Raw genomic sequence first — 16,919 nt, forward strand, 5'->3', positions numbered from 1 at the left:
CTATATAATCCAGTCCATGATTTTGAGATGTTTGGGGGTCACAGATCTTACTCCTCCCCTAATCAAGGAATCGGCCTTTAAATTGCAGCAGGTAAGCATACACTGCTCACCACTGAAGAAGGAGTTTGATTACTCCGAAACACGTCTGGTGCCTAGAGCAGTGTATTTGGGATGCGGTATATAAACTGCGATTTATATTACTGAACTGAATACAACAGATCGTTATAGCCCAAAAGTGCAACAGCTGGGAATGGCTGAAACCACGATGATATCTCTCAACTAGGAGACCTAAGCTCAGCCGCATATATAACATATAACATCACCCGGCGGCCAATTCCAGCTACAGCTTCCCAAACACGTAGGACGCTGCTACAGCCGAGCCAAGGATCCTTAAGCGGAAATCTAAACTAAGCCACAGTCTGGATATAGAGGTGATCTGCCTACATTGAGTGGCAACGTACACAGTTTATTTGTAACCAAAACATGACTATATAACAAATAACTGCTACAATTATAAACCAACTAATACAAGTGACATACTGTTACTATTATAGAAGGAATCTATTTCTACTTCTAAGGCTACTTTCACACTAGCGTTCGGGGCTCCGCTTGTGAGTTCCGTTTAAAGGCTCTCACAAGCGGCCCCCGAACGGATCCGTCCAGCCCTAATGCATTCTGAGTGGACGCGGATCCGCTCAGAATGCATCAGTCTGGCACCGTTTGTCCTCCGCTCCGCTCATCAGGCGGACACCTGAACGCAGCTTGCAGCGTTCGTGTGTCCGCCTGGCCGTGCGGAGGCAAACGGATCCGTCCAGACTTACAATGTAAGTCAATGGGGACGGATCCGTTTGAAGTTGACACAATATGGCTCAATTTTCAAACGGATCCGTCCCCCATTGACTTTCAATGTAAAGTCAAAACGGATCCGTTTTTTTTTTTTTTGTTCATGGTAATGCAAACGGATCCGTTCTGAACGGATCTAAGCGTTTGCATATAGGTGCGGATCCGTCTGTGCAGATAGCAGACGGATCCGACCTAAACGCAGGTGTGAAAGTAGCCTAACAAAGTATCAACTCATCTACAAGTGGGACTATAATTTAACATTAATAGTTATAAATATCAGACTGGTTAACTATCCATTATTTATCCAGTGTAGGGCTGCAGTAAACGATTATTTTAGAAATAGAGTATTCTATTTATAATTTTTACGATTAATCAAGTATTCTAATAAGAAAAAATTCTTTAATAGACTGTTTTCCTTTATGAAAACTCATCTGACCCCCTGCCATCAGTCCCCAACACCCTTCGTTCCCCCCTGTGTGATCAGCCCAAGTGCTTCAGTTCCCCCCAGTGCCATCAGCTCCACTATCCCCCAGTGCCATCAGCTCCACTCTCCCAGTGCCTTCAGCTCTCCCCCACCCAGGAGCCGGCAGCTCTACCCCCTTGTGCCATCATCTCTCCCCTCTTGTGCCAGAAGCTCTCCCCCTTGTGAAATCATATCTCCCCTGCTCCTCCTGACACCCGGAGTGCACAGCATCATTGGTTGCTATGACGCTGTGCACTCCGGACGCCCAGCCTTAGTCGCACTAACTTACCTTTACAGCAGGGGAGCCGCTGACACTACATCGTTGCGCGCTGCTCTGCGTCTTGACGTCACACAGCGCGTCAGGTCATAGCATTGCGTACGTCAGGAGGTCAGTGCAGCGCGGGACCATGGTTGTGCTGTGGAGTGTCCGGAGGCCCCCTGCTGGAAAGGTGAGTATTACGGATCAACAGGAGACCACGGAGCTGGAGTAATAGCAAGCGCTTCACTCCCGCTCCGTGGTCACATGACACAAACGAATCTTCGATGCAAAAATTTGCATGGAGGATTTTTTGGTGTTGACTTACTCGATTCAATCAAGTATTCGCTTCAGCCCTAATGCAGTGTCTGGCGGTGCAAGATAACTAAAAGGAGGATTGCAAGTTTTTTCTCTATGCAGGTATTTGTGGACACTTGGAAAAAGCGTATAACGTACAGCGGCTCACCCTCGCTACGTATGGGTAGGTGCTCACCCTCTGGTCCTACCCTCAGGACTCAAAGGATAAAGAATTATATAGAGAATTGAGGGGGCACTCACAAAAGGGATCACTAGATAGATGTAGTACAGATATTTATTAATAGTATTAAGAACATCCCCTAAAAATCACTAAAACATATATAAAATAAATATGCACTGACAATATTCACTGACAATATTCCTGACACCAAACTCTAAAGATGAATTAGGGATTGCCGACAATGTGATATAATAACATGGTAATTGTCCCAATAAGAGTTCTGTTCCACCCAGGTGCAGGGATAAAGTCAATGGTAATGCAATTGATACCGGCCTGTTGGTGCGGTGATAGTGCTAATGTCCCTTTATCCGTTTAGGACATACAGAGGTAGGTGGCAGATTTGGAGACTGAACTCCAGTACTTACAGTCTCTTTGTCGCTTGCAATGCTCCGGTCTAACCCTTCCTGGCTGGCTCTGTGCAGCGCTGATATCCCAGGCGGCCGTACACTAACCGCGTCCTGCGTTGTGCACTCGGCCAAGACGTGGCGTCCCACGTGACCTGGTTCTCTAGGGTGCCGGCTGGACGCTGCGCTGACGTCACTGGTGTGCGACTTAACCTCCGATACTGTGCTGGAGAGAAATCACATATGCCAATATCTTTAAGGTGAAGAGCTTGCTTGTTCTTTTCCGGAATCCACGCTCACTCTGTCTATGCCAGACGCGTTTCAGGGTCATACACCCCTTCCTCAGTGGCCAACTGAGTGAGTGGATTCTCACTCCTTATATGTGGGTTTTTGCATTTCCCACAATCCCACTTTTCTGGGCTTCACCTAATAGGTGGGATGGATCACATTGTTGCTTGATTGTATCACTATTCACAGCACACTATGACTTATTCTAAAACATAGTTAAATGAAGTTTATAACCATAAATAACATTCCATATATTTATTAACAATAAAGACAGGTTCATGGAGAAGACTCAACGGTCAGAATGACATTTTGAAGAAAATCGCACCTAAAACGCATCCAAACCGCATTCAGTGTGAACTGCGCCATACGTGCGATTTCACTATTTTAATGCTTTGCAGGGTATTAGAATGGAGCCTATCCATGTGTATTCTTTTGGCATACATTGATTAATAGTTTTCTTGCCAAATTTGTTGATTGTGTTTCAGAGGAGCCTTCCAGTGAGGGAGGGGAGATCACAGCGCTGATAGTCAGCGTACTGCGATTTCCCATCCCCACCGGACGACCCCCCATTATTCACAGAAACCCAAATACCTCCATCTCGGCATTGAGACCTCTGGGAACAATGGTGTCAAATTCAAAGATTCTGCGGGATTCTTGCCTAGACATGTGGGCAATGTGGTTACCCCCTCTCCATAGTTTTTTGACCCTTTCTATGGCTGTAAATCTAAGGCTGGTTGGGTCACAATTATGTTGAACTTTGAAGTGCTTTGATAGGGAGTGTGTCTCTAGGCCTTTTTTAATATTTGCCACATGTTCCGCTACCCTCTTTTTGAGTGTTCTTTTTGTCCTACCTATGTACTGTTTCCTACATCCACATTCCAATACATAGATAACATCAGTTGAATCACAGGTTAAGCACTCTTGTATTTCTAGACTAAAGGAGTTTACTGTGGACACTACTGCAGTAGTTTTTTTGGGGAAACTTGTTATTTTGCAATTCGCACACCTGCCACACTTAAAAAACCCATTTATTGTCAGCCAGCTGTTTTGTTTCTGATTGTCCTTGTTCACTTTAACAGTTGGGGCTACTTTACCTGCTAAATTATTGGCCCTTGTGTATGTTATTTTTGGTGTATCGCTCAAAAGGGGCCCAATTATCCTATCATTCAGCAGATGTCCCCAATGTTTTCGGATACTCCTTTCTACCACTCTATATTGGGAACTGAATGGGAGAATGATCCTTATTGTTTCATCCTGTGCTTGTGGCTCACTTGCCATAAAGAATTGTTCTCTTTCCATCTCCTTTACTTTTGCCAATGATTTGTTAACAACTTGGACTGGATAATCTCTATCCAACAGTTGCCGTTTCAAGACAGTGGCCTCTTCATCCAACCAGCCTTAGATTTACAGCCATAGAAAGGGTCAAAAAACTATGGAGAGGGGGTAACCACATTGCCCACATGTCTAGGCAAGAATCCCGCAGAATCTTTGAATTTGACACCATTGTTCCCAGAGGTCTCAATGCCGAGATGGAGGTATTTGGGTTTCTGTGAATAATGGGGGGTCGTCCGGTGGGGATGGGAAATCGCAGTACGCTGACTATCAGCGCTGTGATCTCCCCTCCCTCACTGGAAGGCTCCTCTGAAACACAATCAACAAATTTGGCAAGAAAACTATTAATCAATGTATGCCAAAAGAATACACATGGATAGGCTCCATTCTAATACCCTGCAAAGCATTAAAATAGTGAAATCGCACGTATGGCGCAGTTCACACTGAATGCGGTTTGGATGCGTTTTAGGTGCGATTTTCTTCAAAATGTCATTCTGACCGTTGAGTCTTCTCCATGAACCTGTCTTTATTGTTAATAAATATATGGAATGTTATTTATGGTTATAAACTTCATTTAACTATGTTTTAGAATAAGTCATAGTGTGCTGTGAATAGTGATACAATCAAGCAACAATGTGATCCATCCCACCTATTAGGTGAAGCCCAGAAAAGTGGGATTGTGGGAAATGCAAAAACCCACATATAAGGAGTGAGAATCCACTCACTCAGTTGGCCACTGAGGAAGGGGTGTATGACCCTGAAACGCGTCTGGCATAGACAGAGTGAGCGTGGATTCCGGAAAAGAACAAGCAAGCTCTTCACCTTAAAGATATTGGCATATGTGATTTCTCTCCAGCACAGTATCGGAGGTTAAGTCGCACACCAGTGACGTCAGCGCAGCGTCCAGCCGGCACCCTAGAGAACCAGGTCACGTGGGACGCCACGTCTTGGCCGAGTGCACAACGCAGGACGCGGTTAGTGTACGGCCGCCTGGGATATCAGCGCTGCACAGAGCCAGCCAGGAAGGGTTAGACCGGAGCATTGCAAGCGACAAAGAGACTGTAAGTACTGGAGTTCAGTCTCCAAATCTGCCACCTACCTCTGTATGTCCTAAACGGATAAAGGGACATTAGCACTATCACCGCACCAACAGGCCGGTATCAATTGCATTACCATTGACTTTATCCCTGCACCTGGGTGGAACAGAACTCTTATTGGGACAATTACCATGTTATTATATCACATTGTCGGCAATCCCTAATTCATCTTTAGAGTTTGGTGTCAGGAATATTGTCAGTGAATATTGTCAGTGCATATTTATTTTATATATGTTTTAGTGATTTTTAGGGGATGTTCTTAATACTATTAATAAATATCTGTACTACATCTATCTAGTGATCCCTTTTGTGAGTGCCCCCTCAATTCTCTATATATTTGTGGACACTTACTGTTTTTATATTTTATCTGTATTTTATTTATAACCCTTAATGATCAATTGAAGGGTGTGATGTGCTATTCACTATTATGACATCACAGCAACTATCCATGTAGACAGGATTCCATCAGAGATTTAATGCAGATTCACACCCTCATAGCATACCAGCTTCTACTGAGAGACTGTTCTATCATTGTATGGACCCACATAATAAAATTGTTATTTTACCACACAATGAATGCCATAAATAAATTCCACAAGATGTAATTTTTTTATCTTTCCCCCTAAAAATAAAATAAGTTATTTAATACACTATATATACCCCAAATGATATATTTTTTTAATATTATTGGTCCTTAACCCCTTATGGACCGGGTTCATTTTCACCTTAAGGACCAGGCCATTTTTTGAAAATCTGGCCAGTGTCACTTTAAGTGCTGATAACTTTAAAACGCTTTGACTTATCCAGGCCATACTGAGAGAGTTTTTTTTCGTGACATTAACTTTTTGTGATGTAAGGTGACAAAATATGGCTTTTTTTTACACAGTTTTTGGGTGATTGTCTCAGGTAGGGGCTCATTTTTTGCGGGATGAGGTGACGGTTAGATTGGTACTATTTTGGTGGGCAAACGCCTTTTTGATCGCTTGCTGTTGTACTTTTTGTGATGTAAGGTGACAAAAAAAATTGTTTAGCACAGTTTTTTTTGTTTTTTTTTACGCTGTTTATCTGAGGGGTTAGGTCATGTGATATTTTTATAGAGCCGGTCGATACGGACGCGGCGATACCTAAATATGTATACTTTTTATTTTATTTATGTACGTTTTACACAATAACAGCTTTTTTAAAACAAAAAAAAATGATGTTTTAGTGTCTCCATATTCTGAGCCATAGTTTTTTTATTTTTTGGGCGATTGTCTCAGGTAGGTAGGGGCTCATTTTTTGCGGGATGAGGTGACGGTTAGATTGGTACTATTTTGGTATACATACGCCCTCTTTGATCGCTTGCTGTTGTACTTTGTGATGTAAGGTGACAAAAAAATGGTTTATTTAGCACAGTTTTTATTTTTTACGGTGTTCATCTGAGGTGTTAGGTCATGTGATATGTTTATAGAGCCGGTCGATACGGACACGGCGATACCTAATATGTCTACTTTTTTTTCCCCCCTATTTTTTACCAATTTTTTTAACTTTATTTGGGGAAAATGACGTTTTTGTTTATTTTTACTTGAAACTTTTCATTTTTTGGGGGGAAAACTTTATTTTTTCAACTTTTTTTTTCACTTTTTTTTTGTCCTACTTTGGAACTTCAACTTTTGGGGGTCTAATCCTTTACAATGCATTCCAATACTTCTGTATTGGAATGCATTGGCTGTATGAGTAATACAGTGAGTATTACTCATACAGCTTCCGGCCTGTGAGATCCAGGGGGCTGGATCTCACAGGCTCGTCACCGGAAGGCAGCGAGATGCCACCGCCGCCGCAACATAAAAAGCCGCAAACCTGCATTGACCTGCGGTTTGCGACGATCGCCGACACGGAGGGGTCACAGGACCCCCCTAAGCATTGAGCCAAGGTGCCTGCTCAATGATTTGAGCAGGCACCTTGTTCCGATCACCACCTGCCGGGCGGCGGTGATCGGAAATACACATGACGTACTGGTACGTCATGTGTCCTTAAGTACCGGGACAACATGCCGTTCCAGTACGTCATGTGTCCTGAAGAGGTTAAGGGTACAATTAACACACTCCTCATTAGAGTAAGTGGTGTAAAGTGTAAGTGATGCCAAGTCTGATTATATAATTCACATGCATTCTGACACTGTTCTCCATCAAACCAACAGTAAAATGCATTGAGAGGACTCCAGTGCTCGCGCACATAATGTGGAGAAATTAAAAAAGGAGTCCACCCGTAACGGTTTACTGCTAGTTTGTCGGTTTGGTCTGCCTGAGTTCACTAACGCGGTAGACCTGTGCTGAAAAGGGTGAATGAAGCAAGTGTTCGTTTGCTAGGATACCAAAGCAGAAAAGCAACATGGTAAATATATTGAGATTTGGGACAGTGGAGTGGTGAGCCTGATTTTATTGAACATTTGGAGTTATTGAATCTATATGGTTTTATATGCCATGGTTAACACAACAAAACAAGGGTGAGGAAGAGAAGAAATGTTAGGGACAAAGCAAACATGAGTAAGGCAGAGGAGTAAGGTAAAGTTTTGAGAGAATGGGGGATTAACCCCTTCCCATTCCATGATGTACATTTACAATGTATTCGTAAAGTCTTGCAGACCCTTAAACTTTCTAAACATTTTGTTGCGGCCTTGTGCTAAAAAAAACTAAAACAATAAAAATAAAAAAAATGTTAGAAATGTTTACAAATTTGTTGACAAATTTCACATGGACATAAGTATTCAGACAAAACAAAATTTCTGCTGCACTATAAGTTCCCAAGAGCAAGAGTTTGTAACAACCAGGACTCATCCTAGAGCTGGCCGCTCCACCAAACTAAATAAGCAGGGGAGAAGGGCCTTGGTAAGATAGATGACCAAGAACCCTGGGCTCCAAAGATCCTGTGTGCAGATGGGAGAAACTTTCAGAAGGTCCACAAATCTGGGCTTTATGGCAGAGTTTCCAGAAATAAGCCTCTCGTCAGTACGATACATAAAACCCAAGATTTAACTTTTTTGCCTCAATTCAAAGCGTCATGTCTGGAGGGAACTTGGCACTGCTCATCACCTGCCCAATACCATCCCTACAGTGAAGCATGCTGGTGGCAGCATCATGCTGTGGGGTGTTTTTCAGAGGCTGGGGCAGGATTGAAGAAAGCTGAATGGAGCAAAGTAAAGAGATATTATTAATGAAAACCTAATCCAGAGTGCTCTGGACCTCAGACTGAGCCAAAAGTTCACCGCCCAACAAGACAGTGATCCTAAGCATTCAGCCAAGAAAACACAGAAGTGGCTTAGGGACAACACTGTGAATGTGCTTGTGGCCCAGACTTGAACCCAATCAAACATCTCTGGAGACTTGAAAATAGCTGTTCACTGATGGTCCCCATTCAAACTGACAGTGCTTGCGAGGAACAGTAATGGTAGAAAATCCCCAAATCCAGGTGTGCAAACCTTGTGCCATCATACCCAAGAAGACAGGAGGCTGTAATTGCTGCCAAAGGTGCTTCAACTAAGTCCTGAGTACTTAAGTCAATGCAATATTTTAGTTTTTCCTTTTCAATAAATTAGCAAGGATTTTGAACATTCAGTTTCAAAATCCTCGCTAATTTATTGAAAAGGAAAAACTTTCACTTTATCTTTCTGGGATATTGAGTGCAGATGATGGGGGGTGAAAATGTATATATATTTTTTTTACCTAGCACAAGGCCACAACATAAATTGTGAAAAAAGTGAAAGGATCTGAAGACATTCCGAATGCACTATACATCATGGACAGGTGGGCTCATTTGCATACCAAATAAACTGGATTTTCAGCGGATAAAAACATCTATTGCTAGAACAAAGGCACATCTTGAAATAAGCTACTAAGTGCTATTAGGCCATGGCTTTACTTCAATAGCGATTATCCCCTTAGGGACGCATGACGTAACGGTACGGCATGTTTCCCAGGTCCTTAAGGACCCATGACGTACCGGTACGGAATGGGTTTAAACCGCGATTGCGGCGTGGCGGGGGTTAATCGGAACAGGATGCCCGCTGAAATCATTCAGCGGGCATCCTGTCACAACGCGGGATGCCCCCCCCCCCCCCCCGTCATGACCCCCCCCCCCCCCGTATCGGCGATCGCCGCAAACCGCAGGTCAATTCATACCTGCGGTCTGCGGCTTTACCTGCGGTTGCGGCGGCTGTGCGGCGGTGCCATTGGGTCCCCATGCGGCTGTGGGGGGCACGCGCTGCCTTCCGGTGAAGAGCCTGTGAGAGCCAGCCCCCTGGATCTCACAGGCCGGAAGCTGCATGAGTAATACACACTGTATTACTCATACAGCCAATGCATTCCAATACAGAAGTATTGAAATGCATTGTAAAGGAATATACCCCCCAAAGTTCAAGTCCCAAAGTGGGACAAAAAATAAAGTGAAAAAAAAAGTTGAAAAAATAAAGTTTCCCCCCCCCAAAAAATGAAAGTTTCAAGTAAAAATAAACAAAAACGTCATTTTCCCCAAATAAAGTAAAAAGAAAATTGGTAATAAATAAGAAAAAAAAAAGTATACATATTAGGTATCGCCGCGTCCGTATAGACTGGCTCTATAAACATATCACATGACCTAACCCCTCAGATAAACAGCGTAAAAAAAAAACAAAAAAAACTGTGCTAAATAAACAATTTTTTTTGTCACCTTACATCACAAAAAGTACAACAGCAAGCGATCAAAAAGGCGTTTGCCCACCAAAATAGTACCAATCTAACCGTCACCTCATCCCGCAAAAAATTAGCCCCTACCTGAGACAATCGCCCAAAAACTGAAAATACTATGGCTCTCAGAATATGGAGACACTAAAACATGCTTTTTTTTTTGTTTAAAATTTTTTATTATTGTGTAAAACTTACATAAATAAAAAAAAGTATACATATTAGGTATCGCCGCGTCCGTATCGACCGGCTCTATAAAAATATCACATGATCTAACCCCTCAGATGAACACCGTAAAAAATTTAAAATAAAAACTGTGCTATATAAATCATTTTTTGTCACCTTACATCACAAAAAGTGTAATAGCAAGCGATCAAAAAGTCACACGCACCCCAAAATAGTGCCAATAAAACAGTCATCTCATCCCGCAAAAATCAAACTCTACCCAAGAAAATCGCCCAAAAACTGAAAAAATTATGGCTCTCAGACTATGGAAACACTAAAACATGATTTTTTTTGCTTCAAAAATGAAATCATTGTGTAAAACTTACATAAATAAAAAAAAAGTATACAGGTATTAGGTATCACCGCATCCGTGACCACCTGGTCTATAAAAATATCACATGATCTAACCTGTCAGATGAATGTTGTAAATAACAAAAAATTAAAACAGTGCCAAAACAGCTATTTCTTGTTATCTTGCCTAACAAAAAGTGTAATATAGAGCAACCAAAAATCATATGTACCCTAAACTAGTACCAATAATACTGCCACCCTATCCCGTAGTTTCTAAAATGGGGTCACTTTTTTGGAGTTTCTACTCTAGGGGTGCATTAGGGGGGCTTCAAATGGGACATGGTGTCAAAAAAAACAGTCCAGCAAAATCTGCCTTCCAAAAACCGTATGGCATTCCTTTCCTTCTGCGCCCTGCCGTGTGCCCGTACAGCGGTTTACGACCACATATGCGGTGTTTCTGTAAACTACAGAATCAGGGCCATAAATATTGAGCTTGGTTTGGCTGTTAACCCTTGCTTTGTAACTGGAAAAAAATTATTAAAATGGAAAATCGTCCAAAAAAGTTAAATTTAGAAATTGTATCTCTATTTTCAATTAATTCTTGTGGAACACCTAAAGGGTTAACTACTTTTTTTAAATCAGTTTTCAATGCCTTGAGGGGTGTAGTTTATAGAATGGGGGTCATTTTTGGGTGGTTTCTATTATGGAAGCCTCGCAAAGTGACTTCAGACCTGAACTGGTCCCTAAAAATTGGGTTCTTGAAATTTTTCTGAAATTTTCTAAATTTGCTTCTAAACTTCTAAGCCTTGTAACCTCCCCAAAAAATAAAATATCATTCCCAAAATGATCCAAACATGAAGTAGACATATGGGGAATGTAAAGTAATAACTATTTTTGGAGGTATTGCTATGTATTATAGAAGTAGAGAAATTGAAACCTGGAAATTAGCAATTTTTTTTACAAATTTTTGGTAAATTTGGTATTTTTTTTATTAAAAAAATGAATATTTTTTACTTCATTTTACCAGTATCATGAAGTACAATATGTGATGAAAAAACTGTCTCAGAATGGCCTGGATAAGTCAAAGCGTTTTAAATTTATCAGCACTTAAAATGACACTGGTCAGATTTGCAAAAAATGGCCAAGTCCTTAAGGTGAAATAGGGCTGAGTCCTTAAGGGGTTAAAGCTCTCCTACAGCAGTGAAGATAAATGGCTGGGTTGTTATGGAAACCTGGAGTAAAACTGTGTATGTGGAGGTTGTAGGACCTGCAAGCTTCTATTGGCTAATGCAGGCATGCTCAACCTGCGGCCCGTCCAGCTGTTGTAAAACTACAACTCCCACAATGCCCTGCTGTAGGCTGATAGCTGTAGGCTGTGCTGGGAGTTGTAGTTTTGCAATAGCTGGAGGGCCGCAGGTTGAGCATGCCTAGGCTAATGCATTTTTTGAGAATATTTTGGAAACGTACCTAGAGAGCTGAGACCTGGTCTAAAACCTTTCCAGACACCTGATATACCTGTGAGCCAAATTTCGTGATTGTAAATGCGACGGTGCGGATTCCTTTAGTGGACATACACACACACACACACACACACACACACACACACATACACTCAGCTTTGTATATTAGAAGATTGCTGTACATTTATGGCACATTTACAGGGTATGGCTCAAATATTAACGGTCTGTCATTTGTCAGCTAAAACAATTCTTTGTTGTTAAATATCCACCAATGAACGTTTGTTTCAGTTGAAATCGTCTTTTTTTTCAGCTTTAGACTGTGTTTTGCCAACTTTTAATCTTTTTTTTAATGGAATAATCATGATTGTTGCCAGGGATGATTGGCATTCCTCAATTTCCAAGTAAATTTGATGTACATGGTGCATGTTTGTAATTAAACCTCTTATGTAGTTGTAATTTGAGCCTAATAGTATGAACAGCGCTTGCTTCTGACAATACATATACAGGGAGATGGTGCACTGACCGTAGCAGTTTTTCTCTCTTCCCGGTATTCAGTAAAAGAGAAGCGCAGTGAAGAGAAAATGTACAGAGCTACCACAGTATTAAAAATAAACTGAGTTGACAATTACACTTTAAAATGATATAAAGTGGCATATTAATGAATTTACTTCTCTGTATCATTCTGTTTCCTGTAGTAAGCAAAGACACAGTTATCTATGGGACCCAAGCTCTACACCACCACGCCCACAATTACTAAGTCTCCCAGAATCCCTGTCAGGGTCTTCTGTGGTATCCCTTTGTTCTAGACAAAGGAAAATGAACTTGCGTGCTCTCATGAGATCAATCAGTGAGATGGAGGTAACGGACACTGCTCCAGAGAAGAGGACCATGGGTGACGATGATGGGCACCTGGAAAAGCTAGACATCATGCCCAAAAATAAGGAAAGTGTATCAGAACAGCTGGACAGTGTATCTTCGATGGACGAGAGTCTATTGGAGGGACAGGAAAGTTTCATGGACCAAGAAGTAGAGCAGCAGTACACAGACACTCAAGAAGGCAAATTGACCACAGATTCAAACCTAAATAGTTCTGCATTGCTGGAGGAGAACCCATCTGTGGATGAGGTGAATATGTATATATGTGTATATAGCTTATATCTTGCATGAATAAAATTGAATAGCTCCTAGATTGAACAAACCCAGACACTCAGTATAGACACAGATATAATACAAAAATGTATATCCAAAAATGTATCTTTATTGAAATCGAAAAAACAAATAAATAGATGCAAAAATTGGCAAAGACAGACATAATCACATAGAGAGTGCACACAATATGTCAGGACATCAAGTTATAGCTTTGCAAGTAATGGAAAAGGTGGGATGGAAAAAGAAGTATAAATGAATACAAAATCAAACCATTTGGCTCCCCCACCTAGATTAAAAAATAATAATAACATGATTCACAATATATACACAATACAGACCCGGCTAGTAATACCTCCTAGAAACCCGACACGTGTTTCGCGTCAGCTTCCTCAGGGAGATGAAAAAAATTTAACATAGAAATTGTCGGCAGATAAGAACCATTTGGCCCATCTAGTCTGCCCAATATACTGAATACTATGGATAGCCCCTGGCCCTATCTTATATGAAGGATGGCCTTATGCCTATCCCATGCATGCTTAAACTCCTTCACTGTATTTGCAGCTACCACTTCTGCAGGAAGGCTATTCCATGCATCCACTACTCTCTCAGTAAAGTAATACTTCCTGATGTTGCTTTTAAACCTTTGCCCCTCTAATTTAAAACTATGTCCTCTTGTAGCAGTTTTTCTTTTAAATATTTTCTCCTCGTTTACCTTGCTGATTTCCTTTATGTATTTAAAAGTTTCTATCATATCCCCTCTGTCTCGTCTTTCTTCCAAGCTATACATGTTAAGGTCCTTTAATCTTTCCTGGTAAGTTTTATCCTGCAATCCATGTACTAGTTTAGTAGCTCTTCTCTGAACTCTCTCCAAAGTATCAATATCCTTCTGGAGATATGGTCTCCAGTACTGCGCACAATACTCAAAATGAGGTCTCACTAGTGCCCTGTAGAGCGGCATGAGCACCTCCCTCTTTCTACTGTTAATGCCTCTCCCTAAGTGCTATTCGTGCTTTCTAGTAGTAGATGAATAGATTTGTCCTAGGATATCTTATGAAAAGTTCTACCTTATGGAGTTTGGAGCTTTCTAATCATAACTCTTCCATCCTTAACACGTACCTAATTTTTCAGACAGCTTTTCAGAATAAGATGTCATATGTGTGTACATGAGTGATTGCACTATTGCTGACCATTATACAGTGGCATGCTAAAGTTTAGGCACCCCTGGTCAAAATTACTGTTAACCAAGTTGATGATTAAATGATCTCCAAAAGGCATAAAGTTAAAGGGGTTGTGTCACTTCAGCAAATAGCATTTATTATGTAGAGAAAGTTACTACAAGCCACTTACTTATGTATTGTGATTATCCATATTGCTTTCTTTGCTGGTTAGATTCATTTTTCCATCACGTTATACACTGCTTGTTTCCATGGTTACGACCACCCTTTAACCCATCAGCAGTGGCTGTGCTTGCACACTATAGAAAAAAGTACCAGCCTATGTGTGCTGCCATGATTCTGGCCACCAGAGGCTGGTGCTTTTTCCTATAGTGTGCAAGCCCTTTTTTCTCCAAACATACCTTGTTCATTGTCACCATAGAGTTCTATTTTAACCTCATCAGTCCACACGAATTTCCAGAATGCATCAGACTTGTTTAGATGTTCTTTTACAAACATCTGAAACTGAATTGTGTGGTGAGGATGTAGGAGAGGTTTTCTTCTAATGACTCTTCCATGAAGTCCATATTTGTGCAGGTGCCACTGAACAGTAGAACAATGTACCAAACTCCAGAGTCTTCGAAATCTTCCTGAAGGTCTTTTGCAATCAAGCAGGGGTTCCGATTTACCTTTTTAGTAGTCCTACGAGCAGTTGTCTCTGAAATTTTTCTTTGTCTTCAAAACCTTCTTTTCACCTCCACTGTTCCTGTTAACTGCCCTTTCTTAATTACATTTCGAGCTGAGGAAATTCAACGCTTTTGTATCTTATAACCTTCTCCTGCTTAGTGGTCCTCAACAATTTTCTTTTTCCGAGTGTTAGGCAGCTTCCTAGAAGCGTTTTTTTTTGGGACAAGTTGGAAAAGTCTGGGTATTTATAAAGCTTTGAAAAACCTTTCCTAAAGATGTTTGTGAACAAGCCTTAACCCAAACAAGCTATTTTTAAGGTCTGAGCCTTCCGTCAATGTTATCTGAGAACTCAAATCTCCTTGGGTACTCCTTCCCTTGTTTTACTCTAAAATTGTACAAAAATAATATATTGATATTGCTGTTGAAAAGCATGTTTCATCTTTAAATTTGCCTTTTGGAGATCATTTCATCTTCAACTTGCTTAACTGTTCACAGTAACATAAGAGGTTCTGTAGCTTTTTCTTACAGATGATTTATCCTTTGGATAGATCATCAGTGTCTGATCAGCAGGGTTCCGTTCCAACACCAGGGACACCTGCCAGACAGCTGTTTGAGAAGGTAGTAGCGCCGCAACCTTCTCGCTGTTTCCTGAAGGCCCAGTGACATCACGACAAGTATCACTGGCCTGGGTGCTGCTAAGCCGCGTTCCCTTTAATGGGTTTGAGGCATGCCAAGGCCAGTGATACTAGTCATGAGATCACTAGGCCTGCGGAAAACAGCGAGAAGGCCGCGGTGCTACTGCCAGTGCCGCTGCTTAGCTGGGACCCCCGCCAATCAGATGCTGATGATCTATCCACAGGATAGATCATCAGTAAGAAAAGGCTACAGAACCCATTTAATCTTGATCAGGGTTTTGCATGCCCCTCTATGACTGTATCTGCCATTTTTATCACTTTTCTCCTTTGCATGCTGCATCTCTAATTCTCGTTGGTCTTTGAGCTGGTTAGTGGAGACTAGATGCTCCCCATAGAATACACATACGGTAGATTCACTCAGATTTATTCATAAACCCTATATAGGACATTATAGTGCAGTATTGAGTAATATATATTGGGGTAAATGAGAGAAAACTTACTATTAGCTGCTGAGTAATGTCTATTTATTTCTGCCCTTTTCCCCCTCTCTTCTATGGGATTATGTAATCTGATCCCTCAGTGAGAAAGGAGCCTGTCTTGGTCTCACAAGAAGGATTTAAATTAAATATTAGAGAAATAGTTGTGCTGAGCTGTGCCTAGGCCATGTGACTGATGAACATCATATCACATGGCCTAGGCAAAACTGCCAAAACACCTTGATGCTACTGTGAGCGCCAGTGCCTTCTCAAACAGCTGATTGCGGGGGTCCAAGGTGTCGAACCCCCACTGGGTCAAATCCCCACCAGGAATAAAGGGACACCAAACTTCTACATATATACAAATATAATTGTATTCATGTATAAAAAGTCCCTCTTAGATATCCCTGCAAGATGTCAGCAAGCTGCAACCGCAAATGTTTTTACTGAAATCTTGCAGGCAGAAAGGAGCTCTTTTCTCCCTGTCTCCACCATTTTTGTCTGGAGACAGACTGTGTGCACTGGCATGAGATCACAAAATCAAACGTTTGGGGAAAAGGTAACAGGTTTTATTTCCCATTGACTATAATGGAGTCAGTAAGCTGTATAGTACTTAAGGGTCTGCAGGGGATACAGTGGTGCCTGAAAGTTTGTGAACCCTTCAGAATTTTCTAGATTTCTGCATAAATGTGACCTAAAACTGCATCAGATTTATACACAAGCCATAAAAGTAGATAAAGGTAACCAAATCAAAGAAATGAGTCAAAAGTATTAGACTAAAGTTTCTTCACACTGGCGATAGGATTGTCCAGCAGGCTGTTTTGGCAGGGGAACAGCCTGCTGGATGGGTACTAATGTTTGCACACGTGTGCTGCCGGAAGTACACCCAACCCCATTTACTATTATGGGGATAGGAGGCCGCAGTACGGCAAACATGCTGAGAGGTGGCTGGACAGAAACTGCAGCTTTACAGTCCTAACGCCA

General features: G+C 41.5%; 1 protein-coding gene across 2 annotated transcripts in view; it reads left to right on the top strand.

The window, feature by feature from the left end:
* The window catches only part of LOC121004318 (protein phosphatase Slingshot homolog), a 230,107-nt gene that overhangs the window by 190,681 nt on the left and 22,507 nt on the right, over window positions 1-16,919 (top strand). For both annotated transcript variants that reach the window (XM_040436503.1, XM_040436504.1), the window contains one exon: window positions 12,530-12,959. In XM_040436503.1, coding sequence (XP_040292437.1) covers window positions 12,530-12,959 — 430 coding nt within the window. The remainder of the gene's footprint in view (window positions 1-12,529; window positions 12,960-16,919) is intronic.

Source organism: Bufo bufo, chromosome 6 (assembly GCF_905171765.1).
Source record: "Bufo bufo chromosome 6, aBufBuf1.1, whole genome shotgun sequence".
Taxonomy (NCBI): Eukaryota; Metazoa; Chordata; class Amphibia; order Anura; family Bufonidae; genus Bufo; species Bufo bufo.